This window comes from Haemaphysalis longicornis, unplaced genomic scaffold (genome assembly GCF_048455015.1).
Source record: "Haemaphysalis longicornis isolate Haplotype H1 unplaced genomic scaffold, Haemaphysalis longicornis Haplotype H1 scaffold_3, whole genome shotgun sequence".
In the NCBI taxonomy this organism is placed as follows: Eukaryota; Metazoa; Arthropoda; class Arachnida; order Ixodida; family Ixodidae; genus Haemaphysalis; species Haemaphysalis longicornis.
The window spans coordinates 55,605,091-55,622,383 of NW_027526335.1; the positions used below are offsets into that span (position 1 = coordinate 55,605,091).

A 17,293-nucleotide genomic window follows, 5' to 3' on the forward strand; every position below is an offset into this window, starting at 1 on the left:
CGGGAGGGTCCCAGCTAAGCTACACCTTCTTCGTGCCAAGGAATACAACAATCGGTGATCCTTCAACAGCTTACTGAACTCTCAATAGGGTGTGTACCAAAACTAATGAATATGGAGCTCATTCCAGTTGGTGTCCTCAATTAATCAATGCACTTACACAATATATTCGCCTGTATGTACTGTTCTCTTCTTCACACCTTCAAGGTATACACCTGATATACACCACTTTGAGTTCACTGAAATAAACCTCTAGAGGATGAATAACGAAAATAAATAATGCAGTCAAACACGGATATATCTAACTCAAAGGGGATCGCGAATTAATTTGATATATGAAAAAATTCATTATAAAAATACAAGCTCTAAAATCTTTACCTGCGGCGCACAATCAATTACCGATCTGCGCATTCTACGATAACTAATTCTGCATGCACGACGAAAGAAAATGTTGTATTTGCGTAGTAAAAAAATCACTGATCTTGGCCTGCTTCTTTTCTCGAAATAGGCTGGTCTCGACCTTCTCTAGGCTGTCCAGGTGCAACAGCCCGGTCCCCTCTACGTTGCCGCAACAATGGCAAATCAATCTGAATGCTGCTGCCACTTCACCAACATTGTACAAGTGTGCAGTCGCCCCTTCGTCCGGACAATCTCTTCACCACTCAAGCTCAGCCTGGGTCCCCACGACCACAGCTGCAACGTCCTCGTCAGTGAGGCTCGCAACAGCCTGAACACTGCTGTCAACATTCACGAAATCGCCAGCAGACATTTCGGCTGGAACAGCAGCTGGGAAAAGGGACTACTTGCAATGCACGTCGTCTGTGCGCTTGCCATATTCCTAAGCTCCAGAAAGTTCCGCCGTCGCGAAGCCTGCCTTCCGGAAGCAGATGGCCACGGTCTCCTTCACATCATTCCAGGCGCCCGTAATCATTTGAATGGCGCCCAGCAGGTTAACGTTAAGCTTGGTGCCCATGAGGAGGTTCACAAAAAGCCTATCAAGGAGTTGCCTCCTGTAACCGACCTTGAAAGACTTAATAACGCCCCGGTCGAGCGGCTGCAGCTTCGCTGTTGTGTTTTGAAGCAGAAACTTGACGTTTCTGCTCACACCACACCACCTGTGAGCTCGACGTTTTCGAGCTCACAGGTGGTGTGGTGTGCCTAACAGTTATCAACGAGAAGGCAAGCATGACACCTTTACTAGCCCAGTTCGTCGTCCCACACTTGCAGCCATGCCGCAAACTATTGACACGTCATCCACACCGCCTTATTGAAGGTGTAGCGGACCACGCCGATGGCGCGGGCTGTCATTGGCTGAGCAAAACTCACAAAAGAGCAACAACAACAAAAAAGGGGCACAGGAAGGAGGAGGCCAATGGCGCCTTCATTTCTGCACTGTTACGTTTTCCGAGTCGATAGCGGGGAAGAAGAAGAAGAAGAAGAAGAGAGAGAGCTGTTCGGCGAGTTGGAGAACATGTGCAGTCAGAGCCTCCCTCCCTCGCACTCTCACATTTTCTGAGCGTTTCAGGCAAAGCTCGCGTGAGCGGTGCATGCCGAAGCGCAGAGTTCAATAATCCAAAGGTGGGTAAAAATACCATTCAATATAAATGTACAAATTTCTATACTTTTACAGGCAATTTTCAAGGGGATAATTTACGAGTTCTATACAGACAACTCCATATGCTCATTTTCGATATATCCATGTTCGACAGTAAAGAGGTTCTTCCAGTTGATCTTCTTGCCTAACCCTTTGCAACAAGCATTAGGATGAAGCCGTCAGAAAAATTTGAAACTGCCTGCGTATGTTCTTGATAACCAAAATTTCACTTAAAAACCATGAACAACTAGATCTCATAAGTAGTTAATTGATTAGGTCATGTCCTAATTGCAAACATGCTATTGTAAATGTGACCACCATTTTCTAACCATTGCTACAATACAAAACGTATACACATTATTGGGATCTGTAGCATTAAGGTAACAGCTTCAGTTTTGCTTTAGTAAACGTGTTAACTAGATAAAAAACGTAAAACCAAGAACACCTACTTGACGCGCCGAGCATCTGGCGTGTCAAGTAGGTGTTCTTGAACCGCTGAGCATTTGGCGTGCCAAATAGGTGTTCTTGAGCCGCTCAGTAGGTGTTCTTGAACCCCACTTGCGGTTCAAGTGGGGATGACTACGATTGTAACTCACAAAAATGCTCTTAAAAGTCACGTGTACAATTGTACACAATTGTACACGAATTGTACACGTCGTGTCACAAAGGGATAATAAATGCACTTTCAAAACAAGACTGCCTATCTCTAGTTGAGGCATCTCACTGCACAAAACATGTTCTGGGCTTTTCTCCACCTCCGCCCCAAAATATGCTCCAATGCACACACCTGTGGCCTAGAACAGCACTGTGCATGCAAATCTCGTGCTTTTCCTCAGCACACAGGAAGGATTTAGACAGCAAAATAGGACTAACTCCTCCGCCTTGCACCAAAAAAGCACTGAAGCAAGTAAATTTTGCTGTGAGGAAAGAGCCGACAGTTGTCTCACCTCAATAGTGACTCCCTCCAAGTCGTTGTTTAGAGACGTCATCATCTGAAGGGCCTGTTTCTGCTTCGACGGGTCCAAGAAGTACATCATGCGGCAACCTGCACGCAAGGTGAGGCACGTGAAGCAGCTCCCTAACCAGCAGAGGCAGGCCTGCCCCACCGGCAAGCTCTGGGGCTAAAAGATGAGCAGCGCACCTTCAACCAGGTGCGGAAACGAGCGCGAATGCTGGGTCAGGAACTCTTCGTTCAGCTGCTTGGCGTCCTTGGACTGGTACAGCTCGGCCATTTCCTTCTCGAGCACAGTCACAATGGGTCCCGGCAGATCCTTCCTTTGGGACACTGTGTGGTAAAGTGGATGCTTGTCAGAAAAGCGATCAAAAGGATACACTGCCACCATCTCATTATGACATCCCCCGAAGGCCTGAGCCAATGTTCACAACCGGTCAAACACGGCATGCATGGCGAGAAACAAAATTGCAACCCACCCAACACAAGCTCTGCATAGGTCCTGCTCTAGATAATTTAACACTGCAAACAAAACCTAGCCACTTCCTAAGAAACTTTGCAGTTGGAATGAAAATTCCCCCAATGCCAGAAAATCTGCTTCAAGGAAGCCCTGTAAAAGGCGCTGACAGACTCTGGTGTTCCCCGCAAAAGGTGACAGAACTGAATGCAAGGCAAGACTTTTCCTCCAACGGCACTGCTTTAGCCAAGGGCAGAAGCAGAGAGAGCGCGTACCGAGGCTGTGGAAGGTGCACATGTGGGCGTGCAGGCGGGGGCACTGGGGGTCGAGGCGGAAGGCGCGCTTGATGGACTGCAGCATGAGCAGGGGCCGCTGCTTGCGCAGGTAGATCTCAAAGGCCAGCAGGTGCGTCTCCAGCCGCTGGGCCGCCAGCTGCTGCAGGGGCCGCAGGAATTGGATGGCCTGCTCCAGGGGCTCCTCCGTCTGCAGGAGGGAGGGAAGGAGGGAGGGACCGCAGTTGCCACCGATGCAGTTGCCAGATCGTAGCCTCAACATTGAGAACACGCTGAAGTGGCACTGTTCGCCAGGACACTGCTTCTCCACACTACACTGTCTGTTCTAGGAGCTGTGGGGTTAAAACACTGCATCTGACACTACCCTGAATCTGCTCAACTATGCCACCTTTGATGCGTGACATACGTTACGTTTTCAGCATCTATGCGCCACATCTCTCACAACTGAGGCTCTAGCTACAAGTGGGGTTGTTCGTTATCTCTTGCAACTGTGACAGAAGGTTGATTTTAAAAAATTGAGGCTACTTCTCCTGTGTTTGTAAATCTATCTATTTGTTTCACACCCATAGAACTTTTCGTGTATTGTTTGTAAACGCTTTTCTAGTGTTTAAATTAGTAAAAACACTATTGACAACAGCCTTTAGTTATGCTACAATAAAAGAGTAACATTGGAAGCAATAATCGCTGCCAATCTTTTTATGTCCTCCCCATTTCCCCTCCTTTCCCTCCCCTTTGTTCTTCCTGCTCTTCCCCCTTCCCTTGTGATCTGCCGCCGCCCTCTTGGTATCCATTTCTCCAAACCCTTTGTCCCCTTATACTTTTTCCCTTCTTATTTTCCGTTTACAACAACCCCTCTTCTTCCACTCTCTCTCTCCATTACTCCCTCACCCTCATATTTTTCATTATTCATTCCCACTCATTCACGCCTACCCCTTCCACTACACCCTTTCCTCCTTTGATACACTCCCCTTCTCTAATGCAATCATTAGTTTTGCTTCCCACCATATAGCATCCAATCGTAATCCTCCTTCTCCATGAGACTACACAGGTGACCAGTGAAAAGCGCAAAGGCTCATGGGTACATTGTCTTCTCTCGCCATTTCTGGTTCGAGAACTCTTCTGGCCTCCCGTACGCCGGCGGCTTTCATGCGCTTGTGCGTGCTGTTTATCTGTCACCACAGAAAAAAAATGCCTGCAGGAATTCAGAGAATTGTTTACTAATACGTAGCATTCTGATGCCGCTTGTCTAGAGTGTCAGTCCTTTACAGCCAGTTTTCTCGGTTTTTCTAAATCCAGCCCGACCAATTATCCCGGTATACTATTATAATGATTAAAGTGCTACTTCTGCCAAAAATTATTTTGGGGGGTTTTGAAAATTCTGTTCAACCTATTATCTCCATTTATGGTATTATGACAATTAAAGGTGGAACTTTCGCAAAATCCGCATTATTGTGGAAATTCAGGGCATTACATGGTTACATTCAGGGCGTTACATGGCATAAAAAAAAAATAATAAACTCATGCACCGTGCATTCAATGAATAGCAACGATTAATCCTACTAAGGGCTTCTCTCAAAGACAAGCGCTCTGTGACATATAAAGAACACACGTGCACAAACGCCACCAACGTACACGTGTGTGCATACGCCGCCAACTCTCGAACCGGAAGTGGCGGGAGCAGACGACATACCCATGAACCTTTTCCCTTTTTACCGGTCACCTATTCCCTTCCGAGCCCTTTCCCCCCCCCCCCCCCCAAACACTTTTCCCAAATCCTCATCTTCCTTTCCCACCCCCTCCCATCTTCGCTTTTTTTTTTCTTCATTTCTTCCCTTCTCCCTCTGCTTCACTCTCTCCTCCCTTTCCATTATACTTCTCCCCCTCCCTCTCTCTCGCCCCGCCACTAGTTCTCTCCCCCCAGGCATCGTCACCCAATCACCCCCTCCCCATCACCATTCCCTCCCGAACACACCCTCATCCTCCAGCTGCTACTCATTTCCACCCCATTCCCCCCCTCCCTTCCCCTACCTATCTCCGCCTCTGTGTCCCCCTCTTTCTCTTCTCTCCTACCCATCCCCTCACCAATCAATTACCCATTACTGAATCATCAGTAACACTACAGCCTGACTGCAGTGATGGAACGGAAGTTTCGCCTTTGAATAGCCCTGTAAAGACTATCGTCACGTACACGATGCGAACGCCATCTTGTCAAGAACGAGGGGAGAACCGCGATTGCGATCGCGCCCGGCAACGCAAAGCGGCGGAGGTCAGTTGCGCCACGGCGACCACAGGTGGCAGCACCCGGTCAAGGCGGCCAAGTTTCCCCGTACTATTTTCCCACGCCGACCGCCCGCGAAGCGTCGCCGGCCGGCTAATCAGCAGCGCCGCGAATCATGCGGCCAATGCATTCGTACCTGCCGCTGCCCTTGCTCAATGACGGCGTGCGCGTCCCAACGGCCAGTTAACGCTCAGGAAGAAAATGCATAAATGCAGTGACCAGCATTAACGTAACCTCATTTTTTTTTTATCTCCGCAGAAGGATCTTAGCACAACGAGGCCTAGCTTGCGCGAATTGATTGGCGCGTCACGGTGCAAAAAAAAAAAAAACGCGCTTCCTTAGCATGCACCGCGGTTGTGAGTGCCGCATTTCCAATGACGCAGCGCCAGTTCGAGCCGAAATGAAACTAACGAGGAAAAAAGACGTGGCTGACTGTCAGTAACAGTTATTTAAATTAAGGGGACGGCGGCGAAACATTAATTTCCTTCATGACCCAAGCATGACGATTTTAAGCGCAGAGCACTTTAGGCGCTCACCTTGCCGTTCTAGCTCAATCCCTCGACCGAAGTATATATACAGAGCACCAAGGCGGCGTCCCGGGACAACGCTGTAGTTCGCGGCGTACCCCAGAGGCTTCGAAAGCCAAGCGGTTTAGTCATAAGCGTTCGAAACTCGTGAAACGCTGGCGCCTGTCATACATCTCCCCGTTGTTTTAGCGCAAAGAAAACTGCAGGTACATTTGACAAAAAAATTTATGTGATTAACGCAGCGCCTGCGTTCCTTTAGTTAAGGACGCCCGTTGGGTTGGTTTTTACGATATTAAACGCAAAACATGGCAGTGCAACGACGGCACGTGCGGGGAGAAAAGCACAAAGAGAACAGAACTGGCGCAGTTTCAGGCAGGGGGCGCGCGAGCACTGCGAAATTTGAATTGCATGGGGTGGTAGCAGTGAGTGGATAACGGCGCTACAGCCCACTATGGCGAATCACTGCTCTGCACTTCCGACAGCTTTAACATTGAGTGGAACAGCTTTAATTTTTTACATTCAAGAATAAAACGCTTAGTCTCCGCAATTCTAAAACCATAAACTTTTACACACAAATGACTGACAAAGCATTAAATGAGCACATACAAACAAACACATACCCACACCCCACTCGCCTGCACCTAATCCACCCAACGCAAGCACCATCCCCGAACTTCACCCTCTGCACAACCCCAGCCACCCTACCCCACATTCTGTGGACCTGCCCCCAAAACGCCTATCATCACAGCTGAGCGGTGGAGAGAAGCACTGGCATCCCACGACAGGGAGGTACAGACCTCCCTGATCGCAAGGGCCGCCTCAGTCGTCGTTGGGCTGATAACAACGACCACCAACTTCTCACGCTAAAGACAAGCTCGGTTTAATAGTTTTCTCTCTCTCTCGGGTACACTCGGGGACCGCACTCGATAAGCTCAGTGACAGCCACGCAGGCTACTTGCATGACACCAGCGCTGCCCCCACTTCTCCACGTGAATCTCCACATCCAGGCTTTAGACCGTCGGGCTAAATTTCCGATATAGTATCATGCTTTTTCACCCTTCGTTGTCCAGGCGGAGCTGTAAAAAACGTTCTCAGCTTCGCCAATGTTATTTTTAACGAGTGCATGAAGGGGGTAAATAGCGGCCGCGGAAGAAAAACTACCGTAGCCGGCCCTTTGCAGCATTCTACCAGAAAAAAAAAAAAAAAAAAAAAGAACCGTCACCTCACTCCCGCTCCCATCGTGCTTTCGGGAAGTCATCATTTGCCCTTTCCATCCTGCGCATAGCTATCGCACTTCGAGGGAGAGGACCGAAGCAAATGTGTCGCAGACCGAACGGAGAAATCCCCCTCTTCCACACGAGTTACGCTTTGAACAGCAATCATGTTGAGGACCAAACTCCCACCGCGAGACAGAGCCCCCCTGGGACGCACCCTGGCCAGCTTGTCGGGCAGCAGCTCCTCGTCGCGCAGCCCGTCCACCTCGCCGGCGTCCTGCTGCTGCTGCGCCTGCTGGGCCTGCTGCGCCTGCCGAGACTTCTGCTTCTCCTGCGCCAGCGACTGCTTCTCCTTCTCCTGCTCGGCGCGCCTCCGCGCCTTGCGCTGCTTGCTCTTCAGCTTCTTCAGCTCGCCCGGAGCCATGTTGGCTGCGCAGAGGCAAGAGACACCCAGCGGGTCAGCACCACACACACACACACACGGTTCCTCATATCTATCCCCGGGATACATTCACGCAAGCCCCGTACACGCCATCCACATTAAAAGGGGGCATTCAGGCGCTTTAGAGCCTGAATCCCTAAATAAAAATACCCCAGGTATAGAAGTACGGCCACAAGCAAAATGCGAACACTGGCACTTCAGCGGTATTGCAGCGCCATTTACGAAAGTGGGCGATAGGCAAGATAACCATACCGCTGTCTGTGAGATGGTAGCAGCCCTGGTCAGCAGATTACCTAGTTTTAAGGCCATGCTCCGCATACGTCATTGTTGCCGCCACAAGAACACACAATTTAGCGGGAGAATTGAAATTTGGGCTTACAATTTTTAATTTCTGAGCGAATATAGCATCGTTTGCTGCCGTACAAGGGCGGAGGACATTATAAAACACTAAATCTTTCGAATAAAATGAACTTGTATTTTGTCTGCATGGCCCTTTAGGAGCGTTGCAGAAGTACGCGGCCATGGACACTTCTTAGTGTCCATGGCCGTATCCATAAAATAATAGAGGCCGCACCAATACAGTTCTGGCCCATTACACGTTAAACCACTATTTTCCCGAACTTCAGTTGCGTCGTCAAAGCGGGGACTTTTTAGGGATAATTGTACATTAATGCTTTGCGTTGCATTAGCCGAGTATTTTATTTGAAGATATATAAAGACTCTTCGCCACTCGTTCGGCAAGTACCGAAATTCCGAATAGTTCCGTATACGCACTATTAGTTTCGTTCACCGAAATGGATAATCGATTATCACCAAATTTTGGCACAAGCCCAGATACTGCAAGTTTCACGGGCGATCCGGCAGTGTTCGGAGAAGTATATTCCGGAAAGGCCCTTCGATTGGAAGGGCCCGCTACAATGACAGCCTCAATTCTGCCACATTTTCACCCACACGCGAATCACAAAAAAAAATTAACTTTGAGCCTCTCACATATACCAGTCGTTAGCGATCACATGAGTCACGACGGCACGAATTTCACGTTTTCGACTACTATTTCACACACAAGCGCCCGCGCAGGCGCGTTTGTGACGCGCTGCGCGCGGACGCACATACACACCGTCCTTGAATTTTACCCTTTCTGCTGTACACGCCGCGGAAGAAGAAAGGGGAAACGGCCATGTCTTATTGCATTAAGCGCTCGTTTAATGTCACGAGCGCACCACCTTCAAAGCGCGTCTTCCCACACGACGAACAGCCCGGCCCCGTTTTCGGCCCCAAACTCTTTCCTCGTGGCGCCTGGCACATAGATTTCGCACGTGGTCGTCCTCAGCGCCAATCAATAAATATACAAGGGGTAAGAAACACACTCGCCCGGCCTTAGCCTCCTTTCTGTTCCCCACAGCGCGGGAAAAAAAAACAAAAATGAAAGGCGAACGCGCCCATGAGCGAAACAATCAGCGTTTTCTGACGATCCGCCAGATACGGGCAGCTATAATGGGAGGGGAGGAAGGAACAACAACGACGAAAAGGTCACGCTCTCGCGGCAGTGCGCATCGCAGGCACGACTTCGCCGTTGTTTTAATACGCCGAGGTCTGCCGACGTCGAAGCTCGCGAAATAGCGGAAAGATGACCACCACCTTCGGGCGCCGCCGTCCCGGGGATCAAAGCGAAACTTGGGCTCACGATACGCCGCACGGTCAGCCCACCGCGACGCATCAAATCGACGGATCGTTTACACAAGCCAGCGGCGATTTTCTCCGGTACCGTCTTCGACGACGCTTTTTCCCCAAGGCTTCACACATTTTCGCAGCTACGCTCGTTTACCATCACTAAGCCCACTTCCCCTTCCCCTCAACTCCGGAAACAACCAGGATGATTGTCAGTGGGCGCACGAATGATGGTCCGTTATTTGCACCGTTATTTTCATAAACACCTACGATCACCCTCATCAACCGAGTACCTAATCGCTTTACAAGTGCGTGCCTCACACGCGAACAAACAACATTTATCAATGGAGATTTCTTCTGAGCAAGCTATGGCAATGCTATTATTACAAAACAAGCCCATCCGCGCAGCACGATCAGTCTTTGTCGGCGTTAACAAAAAATTAAAGCCGTTACACTCAATGTGAAAGCTGTCGGAAGTGCAGTGCAGTGATTCGCCATAATGGGCTGTGGCGCCGTTATCCGCTCACTGCTACCACCCAATGCAACTCAAATTTCCCGCCTTCGCAGTGCTCGCGCGCCTCCTGCCTGAAACTGCGCCAGCGGGAGTTTTGTTGTTTTTGTGCTTGCTTTTTCTCGCACACGTGCCGGCGTTGCACTGCCACTTTTTTTTTTCGTTTAGTATCCTAAAAAACAACCCAACGAGCGCTCCTAACTAAATGAAAGCGGACGCTGCCGATTAATTACGCATATTTTGCCTCAAATGTACCTGCAGTTTTCTTTGCGGTAAAACAACGGGGACATGTATGGCAAGCGCCAGCGGTTCAGGAGTTTCGAACGCTTATGACTATATTAACCGCTTGGCTTTCGAAGCCTCTGGGTTACGCCGCGACGACAGCCGCTACCACGGAACGCCGTGCGGCTCTACTTGGGTCCAGCGAGCGAGCTATGACAAGGCGAGTCCCTAAAGTGCTCAGCACTTAAAACGTGCGGGTATGCTACTTACACCGGTAACTGAAATAGGTGCCAGCAATAGCACTGGACTCCACGGACAAGGCCGAGCTTTCCCGCGCGTACACAACACATTACCCAGCAAATTGGCAAAGCAAGTCCGGCACTCAGGCTCGCCTAAACGGTAGAACACACGACGCTGCTCACGCTCGAGCACTTTCGGGCAGCCGGCCCCCCGCGTGACCAGCGCTGTTTTCCGGTAGCCATCCCAGTCGCCCGCTCCGGCACTCTCTTCGTGACGCCTCCAGGGTCTACCTCGAAGGCAGTGTCACCAAGGTCTCGCGCTGCCGCACGCGAGTCGGCGGAACGCCGTTAATTTCGGTCACGACGGAACCCCCGCCGCACAAGCCGACGTCAGGGCCTGTCGCAAGGTGATATCTGTCATCGCGACGGACCGTCCGCAGCGCTGCTCACGACGGAGTCGGTCGTGCAAGCCGCGTCGGAGGCCTTTCCCACAGCCGCCGGCGGCGGGAACGACTTCGCGCGCCCAAGGCCAGGATGGACAGCTAGCCACACGAGCCGGTGGAGAAACGACGAGCACCGGCAATTAGGCGAAAAATAATAAAGAGCCCCAGCTCGCCCTTCCGCCGGTTGCCACTGCCGCGTCCTGCAGCAGCGCGCGCAAAATCAAGTACAACACGCGGTGCGGCATTCCGACGGTGGCCGAAGATCAAGAAGTTGCGGCTCGGAAGACACGAGAACCTGTACCTCGGCGAAGCGACGGCGCTCGCGTGCTCTTCTGCCGTCCTGTCACTCACCCAGCCGGCGAAAACACGACACGGAAGAATCTTCCGACAGCGTAACGCGCGCGCCGGAATTTATGAAGCCTGGAATGCGAGTTAAAAAAAACAACTAAATGGAGAAAAAACAGTCGTCCCATTACGCAGCAGACCGACAAACAAGGCGAACGCAGTCGTCTCTGGTCACACTAGCAACTCGACAGGAACCCGGCGGGGTGGATGTCTACTGGAACACGCTAGCTTGCCACACACGAAGTCGCTACACGGACATCGGCGAGGCTTGAATGCCAAGCCAATAAACCTTTCGACGTCAGCCACGAGCCCGACCGGGTACGCTCGTCAGCCCGTGAGCAGAGGCAACTTCCCTCACGAAAAAGAGACACGCCGAACCAGGACCTTTGGCTAATATAATTGCCTCTGGCGCGCTGGCCGTGAAGTTGAAGCAACGTTTTGTCATACAAGCCACCTCTAAAGTTCATTTTTTTGGGAGGTGGCAGTCCAAACGCAAAGTAGCAGGTGAATTAAGTTTGTCATCGAGATTCCAGACGTCATTCAATAAGGCGTATGGCACTTTCAGAAGCTACCTTGGCGGTGATGAGCAAATTTCGAAAAACGGCGAGGAGAGACGCTTACGAATTTTCACATCATAAGAGAAAGCTTAGGTGCCACCGTCACTTTATTTTGTCCTTTGTGAATGTGTTTGCTTATTTTTTTTATGCGAGGGCACAAAAAAATGGCGCAGCTTGCACTATAGTGGTCTTCCCTTCGTCGGAGATCCGGCTGTTCAAAGCCAACGCTAATAACCGAAAAGAAATATTGCTGAGCGCCCTAAATGCGAGATAGCTCAATCGGATAGACGCCGGTTTGATAAAGACCCAGGTTCGATTCTCACCACTGGAAGCGTTTTTTTTTTTTTTTTTTTTCCAATTGGAGGTTTTCTGCTCGCGCTGGGCAACTTACGGCCAGGTTAAACAACTCCGCTGTGAAAATTTTTGAATTGCAATACTGCAGCCAGAATTCCTTCGTAAGAACTGCTGGCTGCGGTTTTTTAAAGAGCTCTTATTAACGATACTAGCACGCCATAAATAATACGTTGTGCGCTCGTCCTGTAAACCAACTGTTCCAAGCACTTCGTACAGCGTGTGAATGCCGATGGCATAGTGAGCACTCCAACGAGCCCAGGGTGGAACGAAACCCACTATACAGAGCTCCGATCGTCAATTCAGCTGCTGATTGCCGTATCATTCACGGGCATGCCATCATTCTTGCGTAACCTAATTAAGCCAGCTACTAAGGCATTTACACGACAAGAGGACGCGGGTTCGATTCCCGGCCGCGGCAGCCGCTTTTCTGGTGGAGGCGAAAAGCAAAAACGCCCGTGTGTACGACATTTTGGCGCACGTTAAAGATCCCCAGGTGGTAAAAATTCAACCGGAGCCGTCCACTTCGGCACGTTAAACCCCACAATCAATCAATCAATCAATCAATCAATCAATCAATCAATCAATCAATCAATCAATCTTTTCACGACAAGAATAACGTCACGTAGACTGGACGATCCAGGGAATCGTGCTTCACAATAACGAAATGCAAATTTCGCGACCATTACTCTACTTGGATCTCTCATCTGGAAACAATTTCGTAACACTGGCGACCATGCTTTACTGCAAAACTCGACACGTGAGTACACTCCCAAGCAGAACGATTAATTTGCGTCGAAACTCAAGCCCCTCGCACCTATCCGTGTAGGCACACGGCGGGGATTTATTAGCGCAGAATGAGAACCCACGGGTCATCTGACACAACGGTCGGAGCGACCAAGGTGCGAGTCGTGACAGGAACCGCTAAACGCAACGATGCAAGCTTAAAGGCGCGCCGCGTGATACCTGTTCCGACGAAAGGCTAGCTTAATCTATCCCCCTAACCCCCCACTGGATTACAAACAAGCATTGCCCCGGCCGCACAACGCAATCAAGCACCGACAACCGGCTTCGAAAACGAGCATTGTTTTCGCTTTCTTTTTCCCCCCTTCTCCCCACTTACCGCCAAGGGTCAAAGGTCAGCCCCCGCACCCAAACGATCGATATTTCAAAACAAGAAAACGGGGCCACTCTGCCGGCCAGAGCTTTCTCAACACGTTGCACGAAAGGGCTTGCCGCAACATGACCTCTGGTGAGACCCCGCTCCCCCTTCCCTCTCGGCGCACACGGGAAATTAAAGTAACTTCGGCGGGAGACGGCGCCTGACCGCAATCAGCTAAACGGCCTCGGCACAGCGTCCGTTTATTTGACTTCTACTTACGTTCGCGGAACATCGGCGCGCTGAAAACCGCGAGACGGCGAAGGGCGACTGGACGCAAGGACTGCAAACACTAATTACCGCTATTCGCTTGTTTACATACAATGCGAGGGGTGCCGTAAGTTTGATGAATGAATAACATAGTGTGCAGAGAGAGGAGAGAGAGAGAGAGAGAGATAGATAATAGATAGATAAAGAGAGAGAGAGAGAGAGAGAGAGAGAGAGAGAGAGAGAGAGAGAGAGAGAGAGAGAGAGAGAGAGAGAGAGAGAGAGACAGACAGAGAGAGAGACAGAGAGAACTTCCGAGGCAATCAGACAACCAGCAGCAAGATAGAACGAAGTGTAAACACGAATCACAGGGAAAGCCGCATCAAAGAGGAAATAAAATGAGATATTTTTATAAAAGAAGGAAGAGTTCGACGGAAATCTTAGCACACAGTGCCAGAATGAAAGGAAACGCCGTACAAATAACCATAAACAAGCGAATAAGTTCACCTCTAGACGGAAATACACTTTTTCCAACATCCGCTGTCCACACTTGTCACTTGAGCTCGGTTGGCCCCGGATCCGTCGCGATACGAAGCGGCCGCCAACGCTCACCGCTGCAAGAACTCCGGCTCCTCGCACACAGTCAAAAGCAAGGCGAACGAAGAAACGAAGTCGCACACCCGCAACCAGCCCGCACTGCAGCTTCGCGACGAGTCAATTGCACAAGCGCCGACCGGACCCCTAAACAATTCGCGAATAAGAATAAACAAGCAGAAACAGCTCGCCGAAGGCGGCCTTTTCTTCGCAGACCGCAGGCGGTTGTTTACACAACGTAGCGGCAGCAACTGTAGCGCGAAATGCGCGTTCCTGCAAACATCCAAAGGAATCTCGCAGAAAGAAAAAAAAATACAATTTCGACAAACACGCCGCACAAAGGAAGGGGAGAAAAGAATGCGGGTAGAAGGCGTTCGCAGCGAAGAAGGCGGGCGGGCACCTCGTCGCCAGTCGTCATCGCACAAAGGTTTCCACCAGCCAAAGGAAGGCGACGAAGCAGCCAAACGACGACGACCGCGGCACAGAGAGAAGATCGGGGCTAATCGCGCCTTCCTCGTCGTTGCCGGAAGCCTCCGGAGGATCTCTCCGTCCGCGCCGGACAACGGGACAGAGAAAGTTTCGCTGCCCGGGTCACCGCCGCGACAGCGACGCACGCAACAAGACGGACTCATCCGCGCAATTGCGTGACGGAAACGAGCGGCGCGTACGCGAATACCGGGCCCCCCGCGCCCCCGACACGCGAGTCCTCGGGAGAAAGGGGGGGAGCTCTGGAAGACCGCAAAACCACCCAGCTTGCTTGCTTGCAAAACAATCTATAGGCGGCCAGATTTGAAAGAAAAAAAAAAGAGAGAGAACGCCGTAACGTCCTCGACGTATGGAACGCTTTCCGGGACAACGATCAACGCATAACCCACAAACTTCGGCTCACGAGGGAGATTTGTTACTCCTTGACCGGAACGCAGCGCCCTTCGGTGTAATTCGACCCACGGGGCCGTCGGTCACGTCAGCCACTGGCCCGTTGGGATGTAAAAAAGAAATCGGTAGGGGCCGAAACGAAGGGAAAATCAATGTTCCGGTCGTCGCTAGCGATTACCTGCGCACCGCGGGCAAAGGCGCGTAACGCAACGCGGACGGAAGCGCGACGTACCGGAAGGAGCAGATAGTTGCGACTCACGCAGATATCGTGGAACAGTGACAGTTACGAAAGGGAGGCAAATCACGAAGCAAATGAACAGACAGCTGAACAGATACAGAACTTCGAAGCACAAACTTCAAATCCTTTCGCCCTACCGTTGGCAATAAGTTTGACAAATGTGCTTATTCTTTACATGAATCAGAACAATTCATTGTCCTATCTTCTCTGCGGAACTAACATGACGTCGTCGGCCGTCACGGACGCCTACACCATGCGGTGCTTACTCCGCAGTATGTGCTCCGCTCCGCGTGAAAACGACACAAATGACGGTCGCGACAGGCCGCCGCTGTACAGAGGCAGCGATCGAAGAGGCCGGAAAACGACGCAAACCGAACGCGGTTCCGACCATCAGCAGAACGCGGCGGCGCCTGCCAGAAAGCGTGAGCAACGCGCGCACACCGTCGTCCTCAAACTCCCCGGCGTGACGCGATATTCGCTACAAATCTGCCGGCGCGATGCGGGGCACGGGAAGACGTGCGTGTTGAGGAACGCGTCCACGCCACAGCCGACGGACGGGAGGAGGAACACTTCTCGGCGGAGCGTCCAGCTTCGACCGGTCCCCGTTTCCACCGCGGGCGCCCGTGACCGTCCGCGTAAAGTAATGCGTGATTCCGAATCAAACCGCGTCGAACGACCGCGCACGCTTCCTGGCTCTCAACAGCGCGCGCCGCGGAAGCTCACGTCCGGCGGAAACGATGAGCGTCGTGGCGAGGGTTCGTCCAGCGGCAGAGGCCAGGTCAGCCCACGTCCACGACCAACGAGCGCGCGGCTCGGTTCATCGAAAGCACCGCGGGCCAACAGTCTCACCACTGCGGACCAAGAAAGCATGCCCAGGTCGCCTGAAACACAGAGCACCTTCCGGCGACCTGAGTACGACCCGCGATGGGCGAGCTTATCACGACAGTCAACGCGGTATAACCGTCCGACTATTCCGCATAACAGCCAGCGAAATCGCGCAGCATTCGCGTCAGACCAGCACGCTAAACAAAAGGAGGAGGACCCCTGTCTAGCACACGCGAGGCAGCCACTTGTAGAGACCCGCACGACGACTCGCGCGGCGCTCAAAAAGCGGCGATTGTGAGTCCTCGCAACAGAAAGGGCGGCATGCAATTGGAGGCGAAAGGCGCGCAATGGACGAAAAATTCGTGCATCATTTCCGAGCAAGACGACAAGCGCGAAACGAGCGTACCGCCAGGGCGTAGCAGAAATGCTGGTCACGGCAAGCGTTCCTCCGGTTCGGGACGACGGCAAGACGGCCCGGCGGGGAAATCAATTCGCGTCCTCACGGCGCACGCCGCGCGGCCGCGTGACAACCGTTGCCGAACTACGCCCTCACGACGCGTCGCCCCGCCTCTGGTCCGATGAAATCTTCCGCCAGCGGCTTTCCGCGCGCGGACAGGCTAATAACATCCCCCGGGACTTCACCATCACGAGCCAACTTCGCCTTCTTCGGTTCTTCGTTCCCGACTACACACATACCAGGCCTTTTCACGTTAGCTTCGTGTTTTTAAGCGGGATGTTCGTGGCGGGACAGATTTTCTCTTGCGGTGTATCGAAAGTAACAGAAGAAGCCAGCATGTTCAGTGACGCTATGCTAAAGGATTTTACACCTCATCAGCGTGCACATAATTATCAAATGAAGATGAGCCAAACTAATATATTCCTCGCTTACATTGCTTTCACAGAAGCGCATCGCAGCGAGGTAGCGCAGCGGCGAGATTAAGCATCCAAGCCTGTGGACGCTGCGACTTCATAGCGTACAGCCCGCTTACACAACCTCCATGCGACAAATGGGTTCGCTGCGTTTCTGTTGCAGATATGTAAACGCGGCCACAGAGTGCACGACCGCCAAACGGAGGTAAAATATCCGCCGATCAGCGAGGATGTGTCAATGTATAGCATTTACACAGTCGAAGGCCAATCGGGGATCATTAGGGACTGACCCTAGTGCAGTAGGCTCGAAATGCTTCGCAGCAATATTTATGCCAGTTATATAAAAAACAACCTACAACCCCCCCCCCCCCCCCCCCCATCCTCTTTTCTTTTCCCCCGAGTGCGGCATGCGGGACATGCACACAGGGGCCAGA

At 51.6% G+C, this 17,293-nt stretch overlaps 1 protein-coding gene across 1 annotated transcript in view; it reads right to left on the minus strand.

Annotated features, from left to right (window-relative positions):
• The window catches only part of Naa15-16 (N-alpha-acetyltransferase 15/16), a 116,389-nt gene that overhangs the window by 2,037 nt on the left and 97,059 nt on the right, over positions 1–17,293 (minus strand). The window contains exons 17-20 of the mRNA XM_077703180.1: positions 7,530–7,741; positions 3,276–3,483; positions 2,733–2,876; positions 2,539–2,636 (exon numbers count right to left, since the gene is read on the minus strand). Of these exons, the coding sequence (XP_077559306.1) occupies positions 2,539–2,636; positions 2,733–2,876; positions 3,276–3,483; positions 7,530–7,741 (662 nt within the window). The remainder of the gene's footprint in view (positions 1–2,538; positions 2,637–2,732; positions 2,877–3,275; positions 3,484–7,529; positions 7,742–17,293) is intronic.